Consider the following 21651-nt stretch of genomic DNA (forward strand, 5'->3'; position numbering starts at 1 on the left):
AACGCCGGCAGACAGAACGGCAGTGAGATATATCTTCACCTAACAGATGAGGCAAGATCCAAACATGGAAACAGAGAGGCCACAAGGCCCACGTCCTGGTCCCCAGGACACAGCATGTCAGTGAGTTTGAGTTTCTCCAAGCAAAAAACACTCATGTCCTTTGAGCCAGGGATTCTGCTTCTAGCATTTTCTCCCAAAGAGAGAATCAGAGAGGTTGTAAAGGATTTGCAATAGTGTTCACGAGGCTTTATGTATGACGGCAAGGCCCTACACGCAGCGTCCACGCGTGTCTCCCGCCCAGGTGACACAGGAGGTAATCCCAGGTGGTTTGCAAAGGTTCCCGGCCACCTGGACCCAACCCTGTATCTGGTACCACCTGCCTCATCCAGGGAAGCATCCCTGGCCTTGGCCCCCCATTCCTTATGTAGCCGTGAGCCCCACTTGCCTGCTCCCCTAAACCACTCCTGCGGGGAAATTCTGGAGCCCCTGCTGCTTCCAGCCCCCGGATGAAGCTCCAGGTGCAACCTCAGACCTGACTTCGATACACCACTGCCAGACCCCGATCCAAGGGGCAAGATCTGGAGAAGCCTTTGGAGGCCGGGAGGGGACATTTGCCTTCTCCGCCGAAGGGCTGTGCCCTGCACTCCCTGCAGGGGTCATCCCATGGACCAGCGGGTCAGAGGACTGGCACACTCAGAGCGTCTGGGGGCTCGGGGGGCGTGGTGGAGTCTCCTAACCTCTCCCCGAGTGGGAGCGGCTGTGGGCTGCACCGAGTCTCCACGAACAGGCGGGCACACAGCGGTTACACTCAGGCACATTCCCGGGAAGGTGCTGGAGACACTCATGGAGGAAAGGAGACATAGCAGCCAGACTGGGAGAACAGGTGGCCTTGTGCGGCTGGCAGGAGCCATGCTGCAGCATCAGGACAGAGGGGCTGCATGGGCCCGGCCGCCCTGACCCCATGGGGCTAGGAGCTGGGGGTAAAGTCCCAGCCTGGCTTTGCCTGTGCTTACCTTCTGCAGGACTGCAGGGATGGGGAGGCTGTGGCCAGCCTGGGAAAGCCACTGCTGGGCTTTTCATAGTCAAAGCAGCGGAAGAGGGAGAGCAAGAGGAGCCTCAAAGGTGTGGTTGAAAACCCCAACTGTGCCCCCTGTGAGCTGCTGCTGATGGCCCAGCTCAGAGCAGCCCCCACCCCCAGGCACCATCCAGGCACCACCTCTTTCCATTGCTTGACCCCCAGCAGCGGGAGGACCTTGGAGTATGCTGTGCTTGGGCCCAGGGGTCATCCTATTTCGTAGAACAGAAAACAGAGGCCAGAGGAGTAACCACCCCAGGACTGGCCTCGGCCTGCTGCCCCACACAGGCTGCCCTGCTCTCCTCTCTCAGCCAGGCTGGGCAGCTCCTGAAAGCCAGACTGGCTGCTCTAAGCTCCGCAGGTTTCTGACTTTGCTTTTGGGACCCTGGCGGAGAAACACCTGCCCAAGGCCAGTGCCAGCATGGTCAGGCCAGGAGGTGCACCCTGGGCCCAGTGGCTGGACCCCTCTTGGAGCTCTGTCAGCCATACGCAAAAAGGATTGAGGGCTTCCCCTGCAGGACTGCTGTGAGGCCTGACCTTGCGAGCCCGCCCTGCCCAGAAGCCTCCGTGGATTGCCTACTTCTCTGCGTGCCAATCTCTGTGATGGCAGCTTTTCATGGCAGAGAGTCAAAGGGTGAGACCGACCTTGTGTTTCCTCCCCTGGAGCAGAACCGCTGCCCTGCGAGGCCCCTGCACACGTGCCCCTCCCTCCATGGCAGCTTGCCTTTCTCCAGGTGCCCATGGCTCTCCTCCTACCTGATGGCACACCTGGGCCACAGCATCACACTGACTCTGTGGGCTATGCAGCGTGCCCCCTCATCCTGGAGCCAGACCACAGGCTCCGGGCCCCTGGCCAGGCTCTGAACATCAGGTGTGTCTGGGCTGGCAGCTCAGGTCCAGGCTGAGCACTTGGCTGCCTCGGTCACTTCCCGGGCCAAGACTGCTCCTGGCCACCATCACCCCGTCTGGCCAAGCTTTCTTGGGGTTTATACTGGCTTTCCTCTCCTCTGCCGTGACCTTTCGGCTCTGTAGATGGACCCGTCGGAGTTGGGAGATGGAGCGCATTCTGCCTTTAAAACTGGGCCGAGGCTCAGAGGGGAAGTGGAGCCAGAGGCGGTGGGGGACTGCTCACCCTGCCCCACCCCTGGAGTGCAGGCGGACCGACAGCTGTCCGTGTGTCCCTGGGCCTGGCGCCAGGCCAAGGACCTCTCATTCTTCAGTCTCACTAAATCTTCACTGTGACCAATGACAGAGGCACCTGGGCCCGCTGCCTCAGGAAATCAAACCCCGATTCACAGGGACTCTAGCAACACCCCTGCCTCCCACTTAAGACCACTCAGCAAGAGCCCACCCGCTCCAGGGACCTCGGCCCTCGGCCCGTGTGGTGGCTGTGGGCAGCAGGGGGGAGCAGAGTGGAGTCTGGGGGCTGCTGGGTCCTGGGGGGTAGCTGGGATGGCGCTGAGGGGGTGAGGGGTCCCTGCTCCCTAAGAACAGGGGCTTCCATCCCCCTTCCCTGGCAGCAGGGTTTGTGTGTATGTGTGTGTGGGGGGGTCTCTGCTCCATAACTCCCACCGGCAGAGCAGGGAACAGGTGCTCTGCCCCCACTGGTCCCCACAAAGCATTCAGGGTGAGATCAATTTTTGATCAGAGCAGAACAAGAGTCAGAACAGAAAGCCTTGGGCTTGGTTTGGGGCCAGTCAGGTCTGCTGTGCTGAGTTTCGTCAGAAGCCTTCAGGGTTGCCGAGCTCCTGGGGTCCCCAGATGCCTGTCCTTAAATGTGGAGGGGTGATGGGGCAAACGGGAGCTGGGGCTGAAGGCTTCCTCTGGGCACTTCCCGTGTGTCCCCACCCTCCGGGGTGCTTCCTGCTGTCATTTGTCTCTGGTGTCCATGCCTCTGAGCAGGGCTGCCTGGCTTCCCTCCTTCCTGTCTAATCCGCTCTTGTCCTTCCCCACCTCCCTCCTTCCCCACAGAGTTCCAGGTAATCCACGGACTCCTGAGGATGGTGGGATGAATTGGATGGGGCTTTCTGCTCCGTGGAGCACAGAGCACAGACAGACCACAGATGGCGAGTGCAGAAAGCTGTGTGTGCAACATGTTCCGGAACAGAGGAGGGAACCCCGGCTCTGCCTGGAGACAGGGAGGAGATAGCTCTCCCCCAAGGCTCTGGCCTGAAGCTGGGCTGAAGGAATCCTGTGGGTCTTCCCGGGATGGGGGGGCAAGAGCGGGGATTCTATGTAACACAGCAGGTGTCTGTTCCAGGGGAGAGTGGCCTGGGAGGCCTGGGAACACAGGTAGGGGCCCATGTGCCCGGCCCTTGTCCCAGGGCAGGAGAGCAGCCTTCACCGGAAAGTGGGGGCCCATCCTTGAGTAGCACATGTCTCAAAGGCCGGGGTGTGGGCTCCTTACAGCCCTGTAGCATCCAGAACCCCAAGAACACAGAGATGGGCCTAGAGATTTCACTGGGGACAAGTGGAACAGCAGCCATGCCAAGGCACCCCACACTCGGTCTCTCATCCCTCTCCGAAGCAGCTCTGGCCATTGGCAGCCTCTGCCCTCAGTGCCATGCAGACTGCTGCAGGAAGCACCTATTACCCTGGGCATCCTCCCTCCATCTGGCCCATGGGGCCCAGGTAGACATGACACCATCACCTGGCTTTGGGGACCTCAGGCCACCGGCTACCGCATTTGGTCTACTGATTGATGTGTCCCTAAATGCCGGCTTGGGAGAGCCAGTGGGTTTCCTCTGCAGACACTGTTGAAGGGAAGCTGCCTTCCTGCTGCCTGGAGCTGCAGGGCCACCGTGACAAGGAGTCTGCCCAAGATAGGAGCAAACTGACAGGAGAGTGGAACCATGAGGGGACATCAAACCAGCCTGTTAGGGTGCTGGATCCAGCCATGCCTGAAGCTGTCACTAGGATCTTCGACATCTCTGTGACATGAGTTAATACGTGATTCTTTCAGGTTAAGCCTGCTTGGGCTGGGCTTTTATCTCCTGCAAACTGGAGTCCATACTGATGTATTATTTTTACCAGTTTGCAATGTCTGGGCTCAGAAATCAATTTCAATGAGAAATTTCCTAAAAATTACCTTGTCTCCATGAGGCGAAACAGTGTTGAATACTGTATGTTTGGGCTAGACCCAGAGACCTACTTGAAACACCTTGCTTTATAGATGAGACCAAGTGAGTCAAGTAACTCACTCAGGGTCTCAATCATTCATTCACAAATACTGACCCACCCTGTGTGGCCATATTCTGCAATATTCATCCTGCGGGCCAGACAGATGAGATAGGGGCAGAGTGGGCATGAGGACCGGAGTGTCCTTAGTCCTAGCTCACAGCACACCCCTTTGCACCATGATGCCTCAAGGCTGGGGCCCAGAGTGGTTAAGTGACTTGCCCATGATCACACAGCCAGTAACTGGCACAGCCGCCTACAAATGGTGGACTTTCCTTCAACCCCAGAGCAGCTAACATGCACACCGAGAAGCCTGCTGCTCTGTCTTCTCCACCCAGATACCAAACACTCCCTGGTTTTATCCCTGGGCCGTGGCCCTGCTCCTCCCTGAGTCCTGCACCTCGAGGCCCAGAGTCCTGGTCAGTGCCCGTTGGCATCCCACATGGGCAGGCAGGTCTCGCCCTTTCTCCCCCAGGGGTGCACGACCTCTCCTGGTGTCCACCAGGCCACTCTGCCTCTGTGTTCCGTGTCCTCGACTGGTCTCTTTGGAAGGCTGTAACCCACGTCATGGCGGAAGGAGCGAACATACAACTTCCTTCCCTCCCTCCCTCCCTGTACCCATCCGAGGTTGTGCGGGGGGAGCAGAGCTGCAGGGTTGCGTGCATGTGGTTCTTCCTGTGTGGTTCTTACGAGAATCCCCTTGCACAGAGCCTGGTCCTTAGCACTTAGAAGGCTTCTCTGGTCCCTGCCCCCGCCACCTGCCCACCCGACCCACGGGCCAGCATTCCACCTGCCTGCCCCCCCAGAGCACGCTCCTGCACCCTGGCTAGCTGCCCCTCCCCTGCCCAGGCGCTGTAGGAGTGTCGGGAAGGACACTCGATGGAGAAACATGCCCACTGCACACGTGTGCCTGTGGCAGCAAGGGTACTGGGTCACAGCAGTCACGGGGCAGATGCCACTGTCCCATGTCACCTTGCTGCAGGATGAGGCATCTCTGATTAGCCCTGTCCCCCCACCTGCTCTGAGACATGAAGTCCGCCTGCCTCATCTCACCCCATCTGGGCGCTTCTCAGTGCCCGGGATTCCCGCAGCTGCTCCCCTGCCTCGTCCTCATGGGAGTCTGGGGACCTCTATTTGCAGGACAGCAAAGGCATTCAAGACCCCTCTGGTCCTAAGCTCAGGGTGGGGAGCACTTTGAGATGAGTGGTCATGGTCCCATGAGGAGGAAGACAGGACAGTCCCATCTGATAACAAAGGCAGAGGTGTCCACGCAGTGCCCGAGAGTCTGGGCACAGAAGGAGAAAGCTGGACCCGTAACTGGGGCGGGGGTCAGAGAGAGCTTTCTGGAGGAGAAGCCCCTGGAGTTGGGTCCTGGGCAGGAGGGGGAGGAATCAGGGCTAAGAGGCTGAGCAGTGCTCCACGTGCTCTCAGGAGGCTTTAAGAGCACTTCTTAGCATCTCCTGCAAGTGCCCTTAGCAACACAGCTGGCCCAACAGAGCGCGTGTGGGGGGTCAGATGGCCCTGGAGCCAGGCTCGATGGAGGAGGGCTCCCCTTTCCCTTCTGGGGGTTATGGGGTCCAGGAGGCTGACACCCAAGATGTGAGGAGAGAGCATGGGAAGAGGGTGGGTGCTGGGAGGAGACGGGCCAGGAGGACGGGTACCCTAGGGAAGAGCTGGAGCGGGACCCCTCCCAGAGAGCGGAGGGAGAAGAGGGGCCCTGGGGAGCAGGAGCCCGCACCCGCCTCAGGGCCCAGTGGCCTGCTGCAGCCTCTTTGGCTCCCCCTGCCTACTCAGGCGCGGTGTCAGCTCAGCCCTGCTGAAAAACACCCGTGCACCACTGTTAACGGCAGCTCTTGCCATAGAACACGGACGGCGGGGACAAGCCAAGTGTCCATCAACGGACAGAGAGAGATGAAATGTGGTGTGTGCACACAGTGGAAGATTCCCCAGCCGTGAGAAAGAACGAGGTGCTGACGTATGCTATGAACCTGGAAAACGCATGCAGTGAAAGAGGCCAGGTCAAGAGCAAGATACTGGGAGACGCTCAGCATAGGCAGATTCCCAGAGACAGACAGTAACCTCTGGGCTGCCGGGCCGGGAGAGCAGGATGCGGGACGGAGGGAGAGTTGGATGGAGAGGGGGCTTGTCTCTGGAGAGAGGGCGTTCTGCCCACGCAGGGGTGACGGCCGTGCCACAGCGTAAGTGCGCTCCATGCCCCACTGTCCGCTTCAGGGTGGCGGGGACAGCAGACTTCACGCTGCACGCATTCTGTCCCCAAGCATGCCAGCCCGCCAACGCGGTGCAGAGCACAGAGCCGGGCTCCAGGCCCATGGCGACCTGGCTGGCTGACACGGCTCCCTGTGCCTGCCTGCCTCCCTCCCTGGCTCCAGTCCCTCTGAGTGTCTACCCTGGCCCCTGGGGCTCAGGCTCTGCCTCCAGTGCCCCGAGCCCCGAGTGCAGGCCGCCAACCAGCAGTTCAGGTGCTGCGGATTCCAGCTGGCTGGCCGTGCACTCCCCTCCACCCAACCCCCGGGGTGACCAACGTGGGCCCAGGTGCAAGAGAGGACTGGACCCCCCTCTTTCCAGACGGCACAGGCCACGTTCCCTCCCTGTCGGTGCTCCTGCTCGGCCTGGGGAGGGGGGCTCCTCTGAGGCGAGGTGCATCTGCCTGGAACACCAGCCGCCCAGCCCCCACCCTGCTGGCCTGACTAACCCCTGGGGACAGATGTACAGAGACGCCAACACAACCTCACTCCAGGCATCGCATTTCACTCATCCTCACTTGGTGCAAATGTTGCTTGACCGCTCCAGAAAAATCTTGCTAAGTTAGGCCCCGAGTGCTGTCGTTTGGTTTATAACAGTAACCTCTCCAAATTTCAAAAGGTCGCCTGACATGATTCTGCGGGCTGGCCCAGCAGCCGAACTGCCTTCTCCTACAAGCCTGTTCTTCTACAAGCTGTGTTCTCGGAGGGAATTCCCGTCATTCCCGGCCTGAAGGACGGCCCTCTACCTGCCCCAGCTGACCCGAGCAGGAACCCCAGCAGAGGAGGGGGAGAGCCGGCAGGGCCCTCGGGTCAGACGGGAGCCCAATCTGCTCTCAACACGACATGACATCTGTGAGCCTACACACAAGGGACAGCCCTGCAAACAAACTCAGGGCCCATGTCTTATCTAAAAGGGGTACAAACAATGATCCATGTGATTTTCCCAGACCTGAGAAAGGGCAATTATCAGATCAGGCTGATGGGGTGCTGGGCCGTTGCTGGGACCCCACCAGGAACCGTGGGCGACCGAACACAAACTTCCCCGCAGAGGCCGAGGTCCACACGCGCCTGGATTCCCATGGAGGCAACAGCCTCTCCCGGGAGCATGTCCTGGTACGCACGAGGCCGCCTCCGGGTGTGAAATAAACCCTCGGGTCTGAAAGCAAGACTGGACGGGTTTCTCTGGCCGCCGGGTCAGCCCAGCCCTCGGCAGACCTGTCTTTCCCAGTGGAGACCTGGAAGCTCCCGGTGGTGCAGCGGCCCCATACTTCTCAACGCAGGCGCGCTGCTCGGCCCGGAGAGTGCCAGGCCAGGCCTCCCGGAGGGCAGGGGCGCCCGGAGCTTACCAGCCTCGCCGACGAACACCTCCACGGGCGCGCTGGCCGGGCTCTCGCCGATGATGTTGTAGGCTGTCAGGATGACCTCGTAGCGCCGGTATTTCTTCAGACCTACAGGTGGAAGGAGACAGGGGTCAGCTGGCCCGGGACCAACTCCCTGCCTTGGAAGCACACCAAGGGGCCACAGGGCAGGCCGCGCGCATCCCCAGAGGACGAGCAGCGGCCTCTTCCTCCTTCCCTGGCCCTGGATTAACAGCCACCGTGCGTGGCAGCAGACCCGTCTCACTATGTGCTCAGGGTAAAGGCAGCAGGGGGCCCTCCTCCAGAGGGAAGAGTGAAGGTGGCGGCAGAACGTGATGTGGACTTGCCTTTGCTCCAGAATCTCTCCATAAGAACTGATGGAAAAAGACCCCGGCGTTTGAGGAAGAAATGCACTGGCAACGCAAAGTCCTCTGAGTTGTTAACAACCATGTCCCGGGAAGACAAGGGCGTGTGAAGCCACGTACATAGGGTTTCAGAGGCCGAGCCCAAGTGACAGGGCGAACGTAGCTGACCTGTGAACCAGCACATTCTGGAAGGTTCTCCCACTGGTTCATATTGCTTCATCATCGCTGGGCTTTCCTGAGGCCCTACGTGCGGGTCTGACCCCTGAGTAAATGGTGACTCAGGCCAGGCTTCAGATCTCGCCTCCCGGGGAGCCTATCTGCAGAGGTTCAGCGAACGGGAACAGCAGGTTCCTGCCCCACCAGCTTCACAGATACGTGGAGACCCGCCCTCTCTTGCTCTCAGCCTTGCCAGAGCTGTGCTGCCTTATGGGGCTTGTGCACTCGCCTGGACTGTTAGTCCCCACCCTCCAGGACCCTGAGGCTCCTCAGCGTCAACCGAGACAAGCCAGGGTGGACGTGGACACGGCCGTGGTCAGGGCCCCTCTCCTTCATAACCTGGCGTGCAAAGCCTGGAGCGAGGTCCAGCCAGGGAAGCCTCGTCTCTGGAACCCAGTCCGCACCTAACTCTCTAAGCTGCTCCTCAGCTGGGGAGCGTCGTGGTGGACGAGGTAATGGGTGGAGGAGTGGCGGCTGGGTGGGGACACGCGCGGACAACAGAGGGTGCAGCCATGTTTGGGGGAGCAGTGTGGAGGTGAAAATGGCTCGTGTGAGTCCCCCCACCCCCCACGCCTGGCCACCAGGGCTGGACCAGCTGCCCGGGGGCTGCCTGGGATGCAGTGGGATGGCGCTGGCCGGCGACAGAAGTGCTCGCACACAGTAGGGCCTCGGGAGGGCCAGCCCCTCCTCCTCCCCCTTCCTGTATCCACGTGCCAGTCCTGGGAAGTTCTGTGCATGGAAGGGAGTCACACTGTGGGGCCCCCTTTGCCCTGCATGAAACCCTCTGAGGACCAGGAGCATGAGGGAAAGCAACGTGGTGAAGCGAGAGGCAAGGGACAATGAATGGGCAGCCGATGTGGGGTGAGCGCACACAGTGGGGCGCTACTCAGCCTTGGAGAGGAAGGGCGTCCCAACTGTGCCCCAGCAGGGGTGAAGCTCCAAGGGGAAGAAGCCAGACGCAGCAGGACAAGTGCTGTGTGCGGTCGCCGGAGGACCCAGACTCAGAGACAGAAAGGAGAGGGGGGCGCCAGGCAGGAGAGGGGTGGGCGTTTCGTGAGGACAGAGGCTCAGCCGGGAAGAGGGACGGGGCCATGGAGGCGGGCGGTGATGGTTGCACAGCGTGAATATGCTTAGTGCTCCCAAACAGCACGTTTAGAAACGGTTACGATGGTAAATTTTGTATATATTTTTACCCCAGTTAAATAAAGAGTAAAAGGAAAAGGTGAAAGGGAACCAGACAGGAGATCTGGCTCCGTCTGACTTCCCCAAACTCAAAGACCAGCTGTCAGTCAAACCCCTTCCCAGCCTCTGCTTCTAGAAGTTTCCTTTCCTGTCTCCCCGATGGTTTTGGTGTGTTGAGAAGCGGCGCTGGACAGGGGGAATTCCAGAAATTAGAGCCATTAATCCAAGCTGCTTTTCACTGGGTCCACTGAGAGGCCAATTGGCGCTGGCCCCGGCCTGCCCTGTGGTCACGGCGCCTCCTGCTGAAGGCCGCGTGCACTTACGTGTTAATTCATATGTCGTTAACGTGGAGCTGCTGTTCACGGTCTTGAAGCTGCTTTGGGCTATTAGGGGTAAGCAAAGCAGAAAGGCAGTTAGCAAGCAGGGAACAGTTACTGCAAATGATGTCTGCAGACACGGCGGGCTGGCACCGCGCTCAGAACCTGCTGCCCGTCCACACTGCCGCCTCCACACTTCCCATTAGCTCCCTGGGGGTCCCTGCACTGCTTCCTGAGACAGCCAGGCCCCCCGCCTGCAACAGGTGGGGCCTGCGCTCACCCTCTGATTAAGTGGATCAGACAAGTATCCGGCATAACAGCGCAAATAACACTCGAGAAACAGGAGATGGGTTTCTCCCGGGGCGGCAACTTTTCCAGATACCCTGCGGTAGGCACGGTCGTTGGCCTACCTGTGCTCAGGTGAGAGCCCTGCTCAGAAAAAAGCCCAGGGAGATACTCTCTGGCCACCAGCAAGGGATACCTGTGGGGCGGGGATGGCGGTGTGTGGTCAAGAGCATGGGAGACAAACGGGCCACCTGTTCTGGTCAGCCCCACTACTGGGATAGGCCGGGTTGATCTGCTGCCTGTCTGCTGCCCCATGACCCCAGCAGGCCCAAGGCACAGCCTGCTCTGTGGTGGGAGGTGGAGAGAACAGGGATGCAGTCCCCGAGCCACACATTCTGAAGCCACAAGGATGTCAAGGCGTAGGCAGGATCTTCTGTGACACCGTTTGGGGGATACCCTCTGACCCCCTTCTGAGACAGGAGGATGGGGGAGAGCAGAGGCCTTTCCAGAAGTTCCAGAAGCTGCCTCAACTGCTGTTGGATCTGAATCACAGCCTGAGCTGGGGATACTGGGGAGCATGGCTGAGCAAGTGGACCGGCTCAGGGTGAGGACTGTGCATGCGCCATGAGGCCGGGGGCCCCCCGACTGGACCCCATCAGAGCAGCAGGCTCTGACCGGCCTCTGTCCATCCCCCCCCAGAAGATGTGCTCCTCTGGGGGAGTGACATGCTGTCCCTGGAAGGACTGGCTCGTCTCCTCCCTCCCCGCCACACCCCGCCAGCCTCAGGCAGGTAGGTCCTCCTGGCTGGCCCACCAGAAGGCTCCATCCAGGAGCCCCTCGGCTCTTCCCGTCTCCTGACCACTTAGCCTTGCCAGGCCCTTATAAGTCATACCTTCCCTGTGTTCTCGGTGAAATCCCTTTTCCCTGACAACCTATCTCAAATGGCTCCTCCTCCATGAAGCCTTCCCTGATCTCCACAGCAGGTGCAAGTCCCCAAAGCCCAGGAGCTCTCCACGGGCCACCATTCTCCATGCACTCTGGGGCTACCCCAGACCTGTCCACCTCAGTGGCTGTGCCGCCTTGGAGGCGAGCTGCATCTCCTCTGGCCCTCCAGGGCATTTCCCACCATGCCGTGCACGGAGCCAACGTGCACAAGCGTTCCTCTCCTGGGTGCGCGGTGCGGCACCTATGCTGGGACAGGGAAAGCGTCTCACCTGCGAGCTCAGCCCGTAAAGCCGAAGGGGTTTTGAGTGTCTTGGACACGGTGGCTGAGGATGTCTCCGACTCCAGCTCCCGGTAGTAGATCCGGTATCCCTGAAGAAGGCCGTTCAGGCTCTCGTCTCTTGGAGGCTGCAAATACATCACGGTAAGCCGGCCGGCGGGGCTGGCTGACCTCCGCTTCAGGCTGAATCAGCCAACTGCGCTGGAGGAAGTCGCTAATTCAAAGAGGGGTTCTTGGTTGTTTACGGACAAAAAGGCAGGTGCCACATTCATGAAGAGGAGCACAGGGGACCTGCAGGTAGGGGATCAGGCTCTGAGAGCCCAGGTTTCCTGGTGCCAGGATGCGGGCACTGAGCGTCTTATCCCATGTGCAGGCCGAATGCTTGTAGTAGCCCCAGGCTAAGGCAGGGGACTACGGCCCAGGTCGAGGGTGGGCAAGGAAGCTGCCCATTGCCTGGTGAACCCAGAACTCTAAGGGAACTCTGCATGTGGGCTGGTTTTGCATCACCCATCGGCTGGCCCCACCCTGTCCCTGATGGCCACCCGGGCTCGTGGCGGCCTCACTGGGGGGTCTGCATGCCAGGTCACCCCCCACTCTGCTCTGACTCAGACCTAAGCTGGAATGCCCATGGTCCCTCCAATGTCAGCTGGCGTACAAAGGGCCTAGGATAGAGTAGGTGCTCATTGGAAGTTTAGACACCCCGAGGAACATGAATGGAGGTAGACAGTCCCGAGGCTCAGAATTTAACCCACACCGGGATGCGCACTGGGATAACCAGTCCACATTCTCCCTCCTGTCAATTTCTGTTGATCAAGGAGTCTGGGGAGGGCTGAGCCATAATGCCGGCCGGGGGGCCGGAGGGCCGGGCGGCTGGGGGACTGGGGGGCCAGGGGCTCTGGGTCCCATGTCTCCTCTGGAATACTCAGCAAATAAGGACAAGAACTGGTCAAGCTGTGACCAGACAGATGGACAAACGGCAGGCCCAGGACCCCTGGCTGCAGCAGGGTCATGAAGCTTGCCCAGGGACAGGGACGCATGCCGAATTCCCCGTGATGTCTACACAGCCACTGTCTATAGGGTACCACCAGACCATCAGTAAGCACTGTCCTGATCCCACAGCAGAGGCCACAGCTTTGTTGTAGGAAAACCCTTGTCGTGGGTTGAACTGTGTCCTCCATTAAGATATGTTGGTGTCCTAACCCCCGGTCCCTGTGGATGCCACCTTATATGGACACAGGGTTTTGCAGACCTTGAAGTTAAGAGGAGGTCACACCGCAGTAGGGAGGGCCCTAATCCATGACTGCTTTCTTTTTTGGAGGGCAGTTTGGTTTTATTTATCAAGGTTTTCAATGCATTTGCCTTTTAATCCAGCAATTACACTTTAAGAAATCTACCCAACATAAGTGTTTGCATATACAGAGTCCTGACTCCTGCAAATACAAGCTAAAGCTCCCAATCTCCCCCAAACCCCCAAACCAAGTATCTACGGGTCTTTTCAATGACACCCAAAGACAAGAGGACGGCCTTCAAGCTTGAAGGTCATGAACCGCAAAGCTGCTTGCAAGTGTAATGGCAAACTTTGGGTGGATGAACACGAGCAAGGTATTATAACAGCGAATTCACACGGGGAGCCCAAGTGCTCCACGTTATCAGCTGCTGAAGATGAAGACAAAGCATGTTTTGAGAAGCAATTTAGGGTCCAGCAATCGTTTGACAATGACTAAGGCAATAAGAAGATCCAAAGGTCCTTAGGAGAGGAGAGAAATTTGGACACACCCCTGGGAGAGCGTCATGCAAGCACGGAAGCGGAGACAAGCGATGCGTTGCAACACTGACTTAGAAGATCTCTGTAGTCATTCAGATGAGCAAAATATATTTCTCTTCTACGTGTCTTTGTCCAGAGTGACAAAGGTGTCTCTTGTCACGTTAATGAGGATGTGGGCTGGTCACCAGGAGAACCAACCTTGTGATCAGAGGGTTGGAACTTCGGTCCCACCCCTGACTTCTGGGGAGGGGAGAGGGACTGGAGGTTCAATCAACGGCCAATGCTTTCATCATTGAAGCCTGTGTAATGAAGCCTCCACAGAACCTAGAGGACGGGGTTGGGAGAGCTCCCGAGTCCGTGAACATGCGGAGATTTGGGGAGAGGGCATGGAAGCCGTGTGCCCCTCCCCCAGACCCTGTCCTGTGCCTCTCCTCCATCTGGCTGTTCCTGAGCTACATCCTTTCATAGTCAACTGCTGACCTTGTCAATCAAATGTTTCTCTGAGTTCTCTGAGCCGCTCTAGCGAATTAGTCAAACCTGAGGAGGGGGTTGCAGGAACCCAATTTACTGCCAGTGGGTCAGAAGCACAGGGGACAAACTATACTTATGATTGGCATCTGAAGTGGGGGGCCATCTTGGCGACCAAGCCCTTACCCGTGGGATCTGATGCCATCTCCAGGTGGAGTCGAGTTGGAGTCCCAGAGCCCCTGCTGCTGTTGCTTGTTGGCGTGGGAAGGCTCCACACGCACACTTCGGAACCAGGGCCAGGAACACATTTATGCATGTACCAGCTAGGGACTGCCAAGGGCTGTCACCAGGAACCAGAAGCCAGAAAGGAAGCCGACCCCTTGGCTTTGGACTTCTGGCCTTCAGACCTGTGCAAGAACACATTTCTGTTGTTCTAAACACACAGCCTGAGCTAACTTATGGAAGCAGCCCCAGGACATTAGCACATCCTTGCCCCCAGATTCTTGCTATGCAATTCTTACTGCCTGAACCCAGGGACCAGAGGGATGTGGATGCTCAGAGGAATCCTGTTCTCTTTCAACCCTTGCCACTCACAACCCAGAGAAACCAGCGGCGTGGCCCAGACAGCCAGATGTACTCTTACTGACGCAGCGAGCCACAGTTCACACGCAGGTCTGAACCAGGGGGATATGGTGCGCCCGGTATATTCAGGATGTCTTTGAACATGAGAACTGCTCACGTTAACTCAAGCTGCTGGCAGCCCCCGACACCCTCCACAGACACTTCCTGAGTCTTTTGTGAAGCCCCCAACTCGTGAGGAGCAGCTCTGCAGCATGTCATTTCCCTCTACCAGCTGCAGAAAGGCATAGCTGGGAGACGTGAGTGCACTTGCCATGCCGTGGTGATCCATGTGCGTCCCTTGTGGAAGGGCCCCACACGTCCTCAGCACATGACGCTCCTCCTGGCCCAGGGACGCTAGACTCCAGTGTGGGACACACATCCTGTGTTGGAGTCGCCTTGACACCCCACAGAGACACTCCACAGCCCTCCTCAACCAATGGGCAGCTGTAATCTGGGAGGAACTGTGTCTGCTGGCTTTCCCTTTCCCGCCTGACTTTGGTTAGCCTTTCCCAGCAACAGAGAGGACCCTCCCTTCCGGCTCGGGCCGCCTTCACAGGACTATGGAGTCCAGGGACTTTGATGTCAGGTCAGTCTCTTCTGCTTTGCTTTTGGCCTCGTGAGATTGCCCGATTTAGCCAGTAAAAATATGGGACACCCAGTTAAACTTTAATCTTCGTATTATTGTTGATCTGAAACTAACATTTACCCGGGGATCTGTGGTTTATCTGGCAAGCCTGCTCCCTCCCCTGTTTCTGACTGCCCTCCAGCCAGGGCATCTGTGACGGGGGTCTGTGATGGGACAGGTGATCAGCAGCACCGGGTGGGGTCCCTGAGACTCGGATGGGTGTGCCCTTCCTTCCAGTCCCCTGTTCCCAAACCACGACCGTGACCACCTTCTCCAGTAGGACACCCTCTGGTCTCTTGCTCAGCAGGATAACAGGGGGCTAGGGGCTAAGGAAGCTGAGCGCTGGCAGGAAAGGGAGAACCGGTGGTGAAGCCCATGAGCCTGGGGAGTGAGCAACAGGCTGGGGTTTTCTTGTGGGTTTTATTCTATCTTATTAAAGTTCCCCCTCTTCTGCCAACTTTGATGGAGAAAATTTTCATGTTCGAGAGGCCTGGGGCATACTCGTGAGGGTGCACCCCCGTGTCCTGGGCTGTGCCCCTGCCCACAGACCACCGTGTTGCAGCCCCTCCGTTAACACAGGGTGTTGCCCACAGGGTTTGTGTTCAAACCGCTCCCCGAAGCGTTCAGAGAGTTGCTTTCAGAACAGCTTTCAGAACAAACCCTGCTTTAGAAACTGGCTCCCACCGGAGGAGGCAGGGGACATTCTGTATTACTGCTGATTGGTGCCAGCTATGGTGTCGGTGTGCATGCCTCCCCATGGAAGTGGATTGAGACGGGACCGTGTGCGCGTACGCTGCGTGCACACACACACGTCTGTTCGTAAGGACAGAAGGTGGTCACGACAATCTGCCACCTCAGCTCTCGTCCTGGTTTTCTGACTGGACACAGTCGAGGATGAAAATCCTAATTCCACAGGGCGTCCTTCAAACACAGCTATTATCACATTGGAATAGAGAGCTTGTTTAACCCACTTCTTAAAAAAATACAACGCATGGAAAAGTAGGAAAAAATCGATGTGTAAATGAAAAACAGACATTGCTTCATCCATTCATCTAAATTTCACAGGAAAACGGGAAATGACCTTCCGCAAAGAGGACAGAGTGAACTGCTCCCCAGATCCCAGCGTCTCTGTCTCTCGGATGGTGGCTTGGTGCACGGGTGTGGCCGTGAGGGAGCGGGGACAGCCCCGGGCCCCGTGTTTACCCTGCAGGGAGGGCGGGTCACAGGGCAGAGGGGCTCTTGCTAGTACGTGTTTGCTCACACCACATGAACCACCGGAGCTCAGGGAATAACACATGGAACGATTCCTGTCCACATCCAGCCTTTTTCACAGCACTTTCACACACTTTTTCACACACGGGCCATCCTGGCTGAGCGTCCCCAGGCACTGTCCTCCAGTGGCAGGGGTCTGGGCAGCAATGATGAGACACACTGCACTCCCTTCCTGGGACCTGAGCTGACCTGAATCAGCGAGAGGGAAGAGGTGGCTGGGTTTACATAAGTGCAAGCCCAGCAACGTCACCACTGCTGGGTCACCGCAGCCTCCCTCACCATCCAGGGTGTGTTGCTGGCAGCTGTAGGCACAATTGTCTGCCCCCCCCCCCACCCCAAGGCTGCAAAGGCCCCAGGGCCTGACTCTGCAGATGCATAGGACTGAGACACTATTGCTCGAGGGTAATTCACTTCTCATGGAGAGAGAGCTGGGGTTTAACTCACCACAACAATCAACAAGCAGGAAGGTGGAAGTTTGGGAAAATAACAGTGTCCTCACTGGGGACCAAATGGGGTTCTGCAACAGGCAGCAAACACCCCACCCACGGCATGTATGTCCACGCACATCCTGGGGCTGGAGGACAGAGGAGAAGGGCCGAAACCACGGATCCTGGGCTCACAGACATTTCTAGCCAAAGAGGAGAGGGTACTTCCGAGGTGTGAGGAGAAGAGGCCAAGCCCATGCCCACAGTCATAACCGCTACCTGTGACCAGACAGGAAACGCCTGTAGCAGCCATCTGGGCTCAGTGAGGGGGACATGGGGCCACGTAGCTGGGGGGTGGCCTTGTGAAGGCTGCCGTGAGCCCCAGCCCCCGGCTCCACGGAGATTCTGGGGCCTGCCTGCACGGGATTCGGAATTGGGTTTTCTATTCCTAGAGTTTGGAGTAAACCCATCTGTCATTCGTGAAACACTCTGGACCTCCTGGAAGGTATCAGTAGGGCAGCTCCGTGTGACACATGGAGAGTTCTAGAAGCCATGGGCCGAGTTCAGGCTCTGGATTTGAGTCCTGGCTCCCTGCAGTGTGGGCTTGGGCTGGTGGCTCACCCTCCCAGGCTCAGCCCTGTGCCCATAGCGGGTGGAAGTCTGAGCCTCCTGTGACTCTCAACAGAAGGTTCTCTTTCAGCTACAGACCTGCTCTCCAGCCCTCGGTCCTGACCACACTGTGCCTGCAGTTTCTGATTCCACACTGACTGGACGCAAGGCCAGGTCTGTGTCTTTTCCTTTCTATCTCCCTGCGGCACCTGTAACAGGCTTTGGTCATGGCGGGCACTCACTCAATGCTTGTGGGAATGAGCTGGATTTGCTGACATCCAGCATCACCCCATCTACGGTTGGCTTCATCCTGGGCTGGCCATCTGTCTGGGAGATGCCTGAGCACAGACAGCCTTAGAAAACCTGGCTCCAACGTGCCTCCCTTGACGCCCGGCATAGAGTCCCAGTGGCTGTCACACCTCTGAGCTTTTGCTCCAGCTGTGGGTGATGCCCAGATGCCCATCTCTGCCCTGTATCTGGGGCCTGGAGGGGGGGTGCATTCACCCTGCAAAACACAGTCAGGAGTCCCCTCCCAGTTCCCCCTCCACTGTCTCCCCATTAATGCGTCCTAGGGCTCAGCCTGGTAAACAGAAGCTCTTCAAGGCCTGGCGTCTGTCTTGCCCACGTCTGGGTGATTGGGGTGATGGAGCCCATGTGAGACAAGGAACAAACCCCAAGTATGTCCTGAAGAGGCCCCGCTGCCTGCTCCCCTCTGTCCAGGTGGCAGTCACACTCCTCTTAGGAAGACATCTATTACAACACTGAGTCTACCCTCTGCGGAGTCCAACGTGCATGACGTGATCTATTGCCAAGAAGTTTTCTGTTTTTTTCTTTCTTTCTTTCTTTCTTTCTTTCTTTCTTTCTTTCTTTCTTTCTTTCTTTCTTTCTCTTTCCTTCCTTCCTTCCTTCCTTTCTTTCTTTCTTTCTTTCTTTCTTTCTTTCTTTCTTTCTTTCTTGTTTTTTTTCTTCTTCTTTCTTTTCTTTTCCTCCCTTCCTCCCTTCCTCCCTTCCTCCCTTCCTCCCTTCCTTCTTTCCTTGCTAAAAAATGGCCACAAAATCCACTTAGGGAAGCCTAGAGCCACACAAGGGGAACTACACCTGAGTGACAGACCGCGTGAGCCACTGGGAGTGTCAGAGCAGCCAGCTTAAATATTGCGACCGATTCAGAAACGCTGGGATCTATTATGAGCTGCACTCAGTGTGAACACAATACCACCACTGTCTAGAACACACGCTCAAATCCTTAGATTTCAAATAGCGCTGGACCCCATGAAAGGCAGAGATTGATTCTCCTCCCAGGAAAAATCAAACCTGACAGTTTCTACGGAGGAGACATTTAAGTGGGTCAGCAGCCCTGAAACTACAGGCGGTGTTCGCATTTTTAAACAAATTACTGGAAAAAAGGGGTTTACAGGTGAAACATTTCATTTGGAATGCAAATCTATATTTAAACATAGTCTCTTTGTTCTGTTAGCTCTGATTTAGTAAATTACTCGTAATTTTAATTATACTTCAATTGCCTGGCAGTTGACAGGCATTTATTTCTACAATACATCATATTGACCACCTCCTGCTCTGGGCTTCTTGCAATTAGTTTGTTCTAGTGGGCTCTGAACGGGGACAGCTGATGGACACGCATGCCAAGTTCCTTTGGTACAGCTCTCCGCCAGTCACAGAGCTGTCCAACCGCAACCACGGGGCTTGGAGCCCCGCGTGCTTGGGGGCCAGGACGGCGGGGGCTGACAGCCACCGTGTGGAGGTGACGGTCCGTCCCAAGCCTCTGAGCTGCCTTTATAGAAAAGGAGCTTACCTAGTTACTGGCACGGCAAATGCCACGTCTACAAAGAAAAGGGAAGTCTTCTGGTAGACTTTAGCTCAGTAGAGAAGACCAACCTTTGGGTTAAGTTAGTGTAGGGTGGGTAACAGAGGCTCTTGGAACCTTGAATTTCCACTTTGAATGTCTCCTGCCTCCCACCAAAGGCCTTACTGGAAGTCAGGGCTGTGAGACCTAATGGGCCTTGCATCAGGGGTCACCTTTGACCTCCTATGTTTACAGAGGAAGAACGGGGAACCAGAGAGGCCTGTCAGGGTTATATCATCCACTGGCAAACTGGGGTTCACAGACCTAGAGCCAGTGGGCCCCGAGATGTGCTCAGGGGACAAGGCTGCCCAGAGGCAGGGGTGGGAGCCAGCTGTCTGCCAGCTGTCCCCACACGCTGGTGAGGCTGGAAACTACAGAACGCCAGGCAGTGAATTTCCATGTTCACTGGAAGACATTGGGAACTGTCTCTTGACCATCTTTAAGGGTTCCCTCACCTCTGAGACGTGTCACTTGGCAGTGAAGTGAGGAAGGGGACCATAGCCACTCCGTCAATATCTGGGGATTCTGTGTGCGTCACAGAGGCCAGGCTACGAAAGTCCGGCTCTCATTCCTCCTGGAGCGGCTGTGTCAAGTCTGTTTGACCCGTATGGAATTTCCACCTGTGCTCCTCCCTCATGGTCAAACTGCATGCGAGCGGAGCTAATGTCTACTGATGCCACCGAGTTGCCACATAAGAGGAGGCAGTGGGAACCTTCAGCGGTTAGGAGCCACCACCTGAGAGTTCAGGAAGCCCCCTCACGGCTGGAGCATGCACCCCAACCTTGGTCTTCCTGCCCTGACTTCCCACCCAGCACCCCCACTCCGTTAGCAGCCTCAGGAGGCCAGGGAGTGACCCTGACTCAGAGCTTCACGCCCCCTTGCTCCTTGTTGGGCACCAGCTCTAGCCTGGAGGAGTCTCCAGCATGCTCTGTCCAGGCCTGCAAGGCACGTGGAGGCGGTCCATTTAGGATGGGTTCCCCGAGGGCCTCCTCTGGGTTTCCTGGCATGCCCACATACGCCCTTTGGCCCCTCCCTTTGCAAGGGAATCCCTTCCAGTCCTCCCCTCTTGCCAGCCTCTGCCCCCAGCGAGGCATGGCCTCTGCCTCTCCAAGGCCATGTCCAGAACACAGTTTGCTCTCGGTTCCCACATCGCCTGGGCCCCTGCATCTCCTGACCTCAAACCGTCCCCTCCTACCTGCCTGGTCTTGATGTGATGCTGACACTCTCCTGGACAATCTCATCAAGCTGGGAGAAGACGCTCAGCTGTACAGACCCCTCCATGGACCACCAGCCCAGTGTCTGCCCACTCCTTGGCAGACCTCACCTTACTGTGGCCGTGAACACAGACCAGAACACCTGTTCCCACCTCCCTACCCCACGACCCCCCCACTCTAGGCACTGCCCTCACCCGGAAGTCCACCCCATTCTGGCCTCAGGAACTTCCCTTGCTGGCCAGAGCTCCCACAATGTTCTCCTCACTGCCCTTGGCCCTGCCCATTGCTGTGCTGTGTCTGTCAGGCCTGCCTCCAGCCTGGCTGAGCCCCGTCCACAGACCCGTGAGCACTGTTGCTGGGCTTGCCCTGGGCTAGGGCAGCCCTCCTTGCCAGTTCTCCCCTGTTATTTTTGTCTTCAATGCATGTTGCTGTTGGCAAAGTACCCAAATTGGAAATAATGCCAAGAGAGGGCAGAGTGTCCTTTCCACGTCATATTACAGTGCTATTCACGGCCCACCAACACTACTTGATTGCCTAGGATAAGACGCCTTGATTGGACTGTTCACGGAGGATTAACACCTGGAACATAGGCAGGACACATGTAACCCTGTGGGTATTTTGACGGTAGTGGATGATTCCTGTAGAAAAGATCACTCCCCAGGCTATGGTTTCGCTGCCCTGTCGGATGTTACCCAGTTGTGTGTGTACCACGGAGGCCTCGCTAGGCCGTCCTTCCCCAAATGCCTGGAATATTCAGCCCCAGATGCCCTGCACCAGCCCCGCCTTCCTACTGGCCCTCCCGTGAGCGTGCTCAGGCTTCTTCTCACGGCACAGCTCAGGAAGTCTGCCCCCCGCCCCTGGCGGGCACACCGACCACACGGTGTCCTCTGACCCACCACCGACCCTCAGACGCTGACACGGGGCCAGGCGGGTGGGCAGGTTCAGCCTCCGACGCCGGTCCAGGAAACACTCTGCCCTTCCCGGGCCTTACCCGCCACTGGATCAGAACAGAGGACGTGGTGTGCGGCGTCACCGAGACGAAACTTGGAGGCTCTCCCGGAACTGCAATCCAAGAAAGAAGAAAGCGAGGATTAGCTGGTTCTGCTTGTACTTGGCCGCCATTCTGGAGCCAGCTCCCTCCTGGCTCTGACCGGGAGGCAGGACAGGGACCGGCTCGGGGGGTGGGGAGGCCGGCAAGCCAACATCCCTGCTTCCCTCCTTTCCCTGTGGATGGATGCCCTTCTCTGCCTGTGGAGACTGTTCCCGTCCAGACAGAAGGGACCAGATCCTGATGGAGGTGACGAGATAATGCCCTGCCTTTATCCCCCCC

General features: G+C 57.6%; 1 protein-coding gene across 4 annotated transcripts in view; it reads right to left on the reverse strand.

Moving 5' to 3' along the window:
• The window catches only part of SDK1 (sidekick cell adhesion molecule 1), an 876890-nt gene that overhangs the window by 56233 nt on the left and 799006 nt on the right, over positions 1-21651 (reverse strand). For 3 of the 4 annotated variants that reach the window (XM_048224631.2, XM_057314983.1, XM_057314982.1), the window contains 4 exons: positions 21313-21383; positions 11454-11589; positions 9961-10020; positions 7863-7964 (listed from right to left, as the gene is read on the reverse strand). In XM_048224631.2, the coding sequence (XP_048080588.1) occupies positions 7863-7964; positions 9961-10020; positions 11454-11589; positions 21313-21383 (369 nt within the window). The remainder of the gene's footprint in view (positions 1-7862; positions 7965-9960; positions 10021-11453; positions 11590-21312; positions 21384-21651) is intronic. The other variant, XM_057314981.1, reaches the window with a different exon arrangement.

This window comes from Ursus arctos, unplaced genomic scaffold (genome assembly GCF_023065955.2).
Source record: "Ursus arctos isolate Adak ecotype North America unplaced genomic scaffold, UrsArc2.0 scaffold_2, whole genome shotgun sequence".
In the NCBI taxonomy this organism is placed as follows: domain Eukaryota; kingdom Metazoa; phylum Chordata; class Mammalia; order Carnivora; family Ursidae; genus Ursus; species Ursus arctos.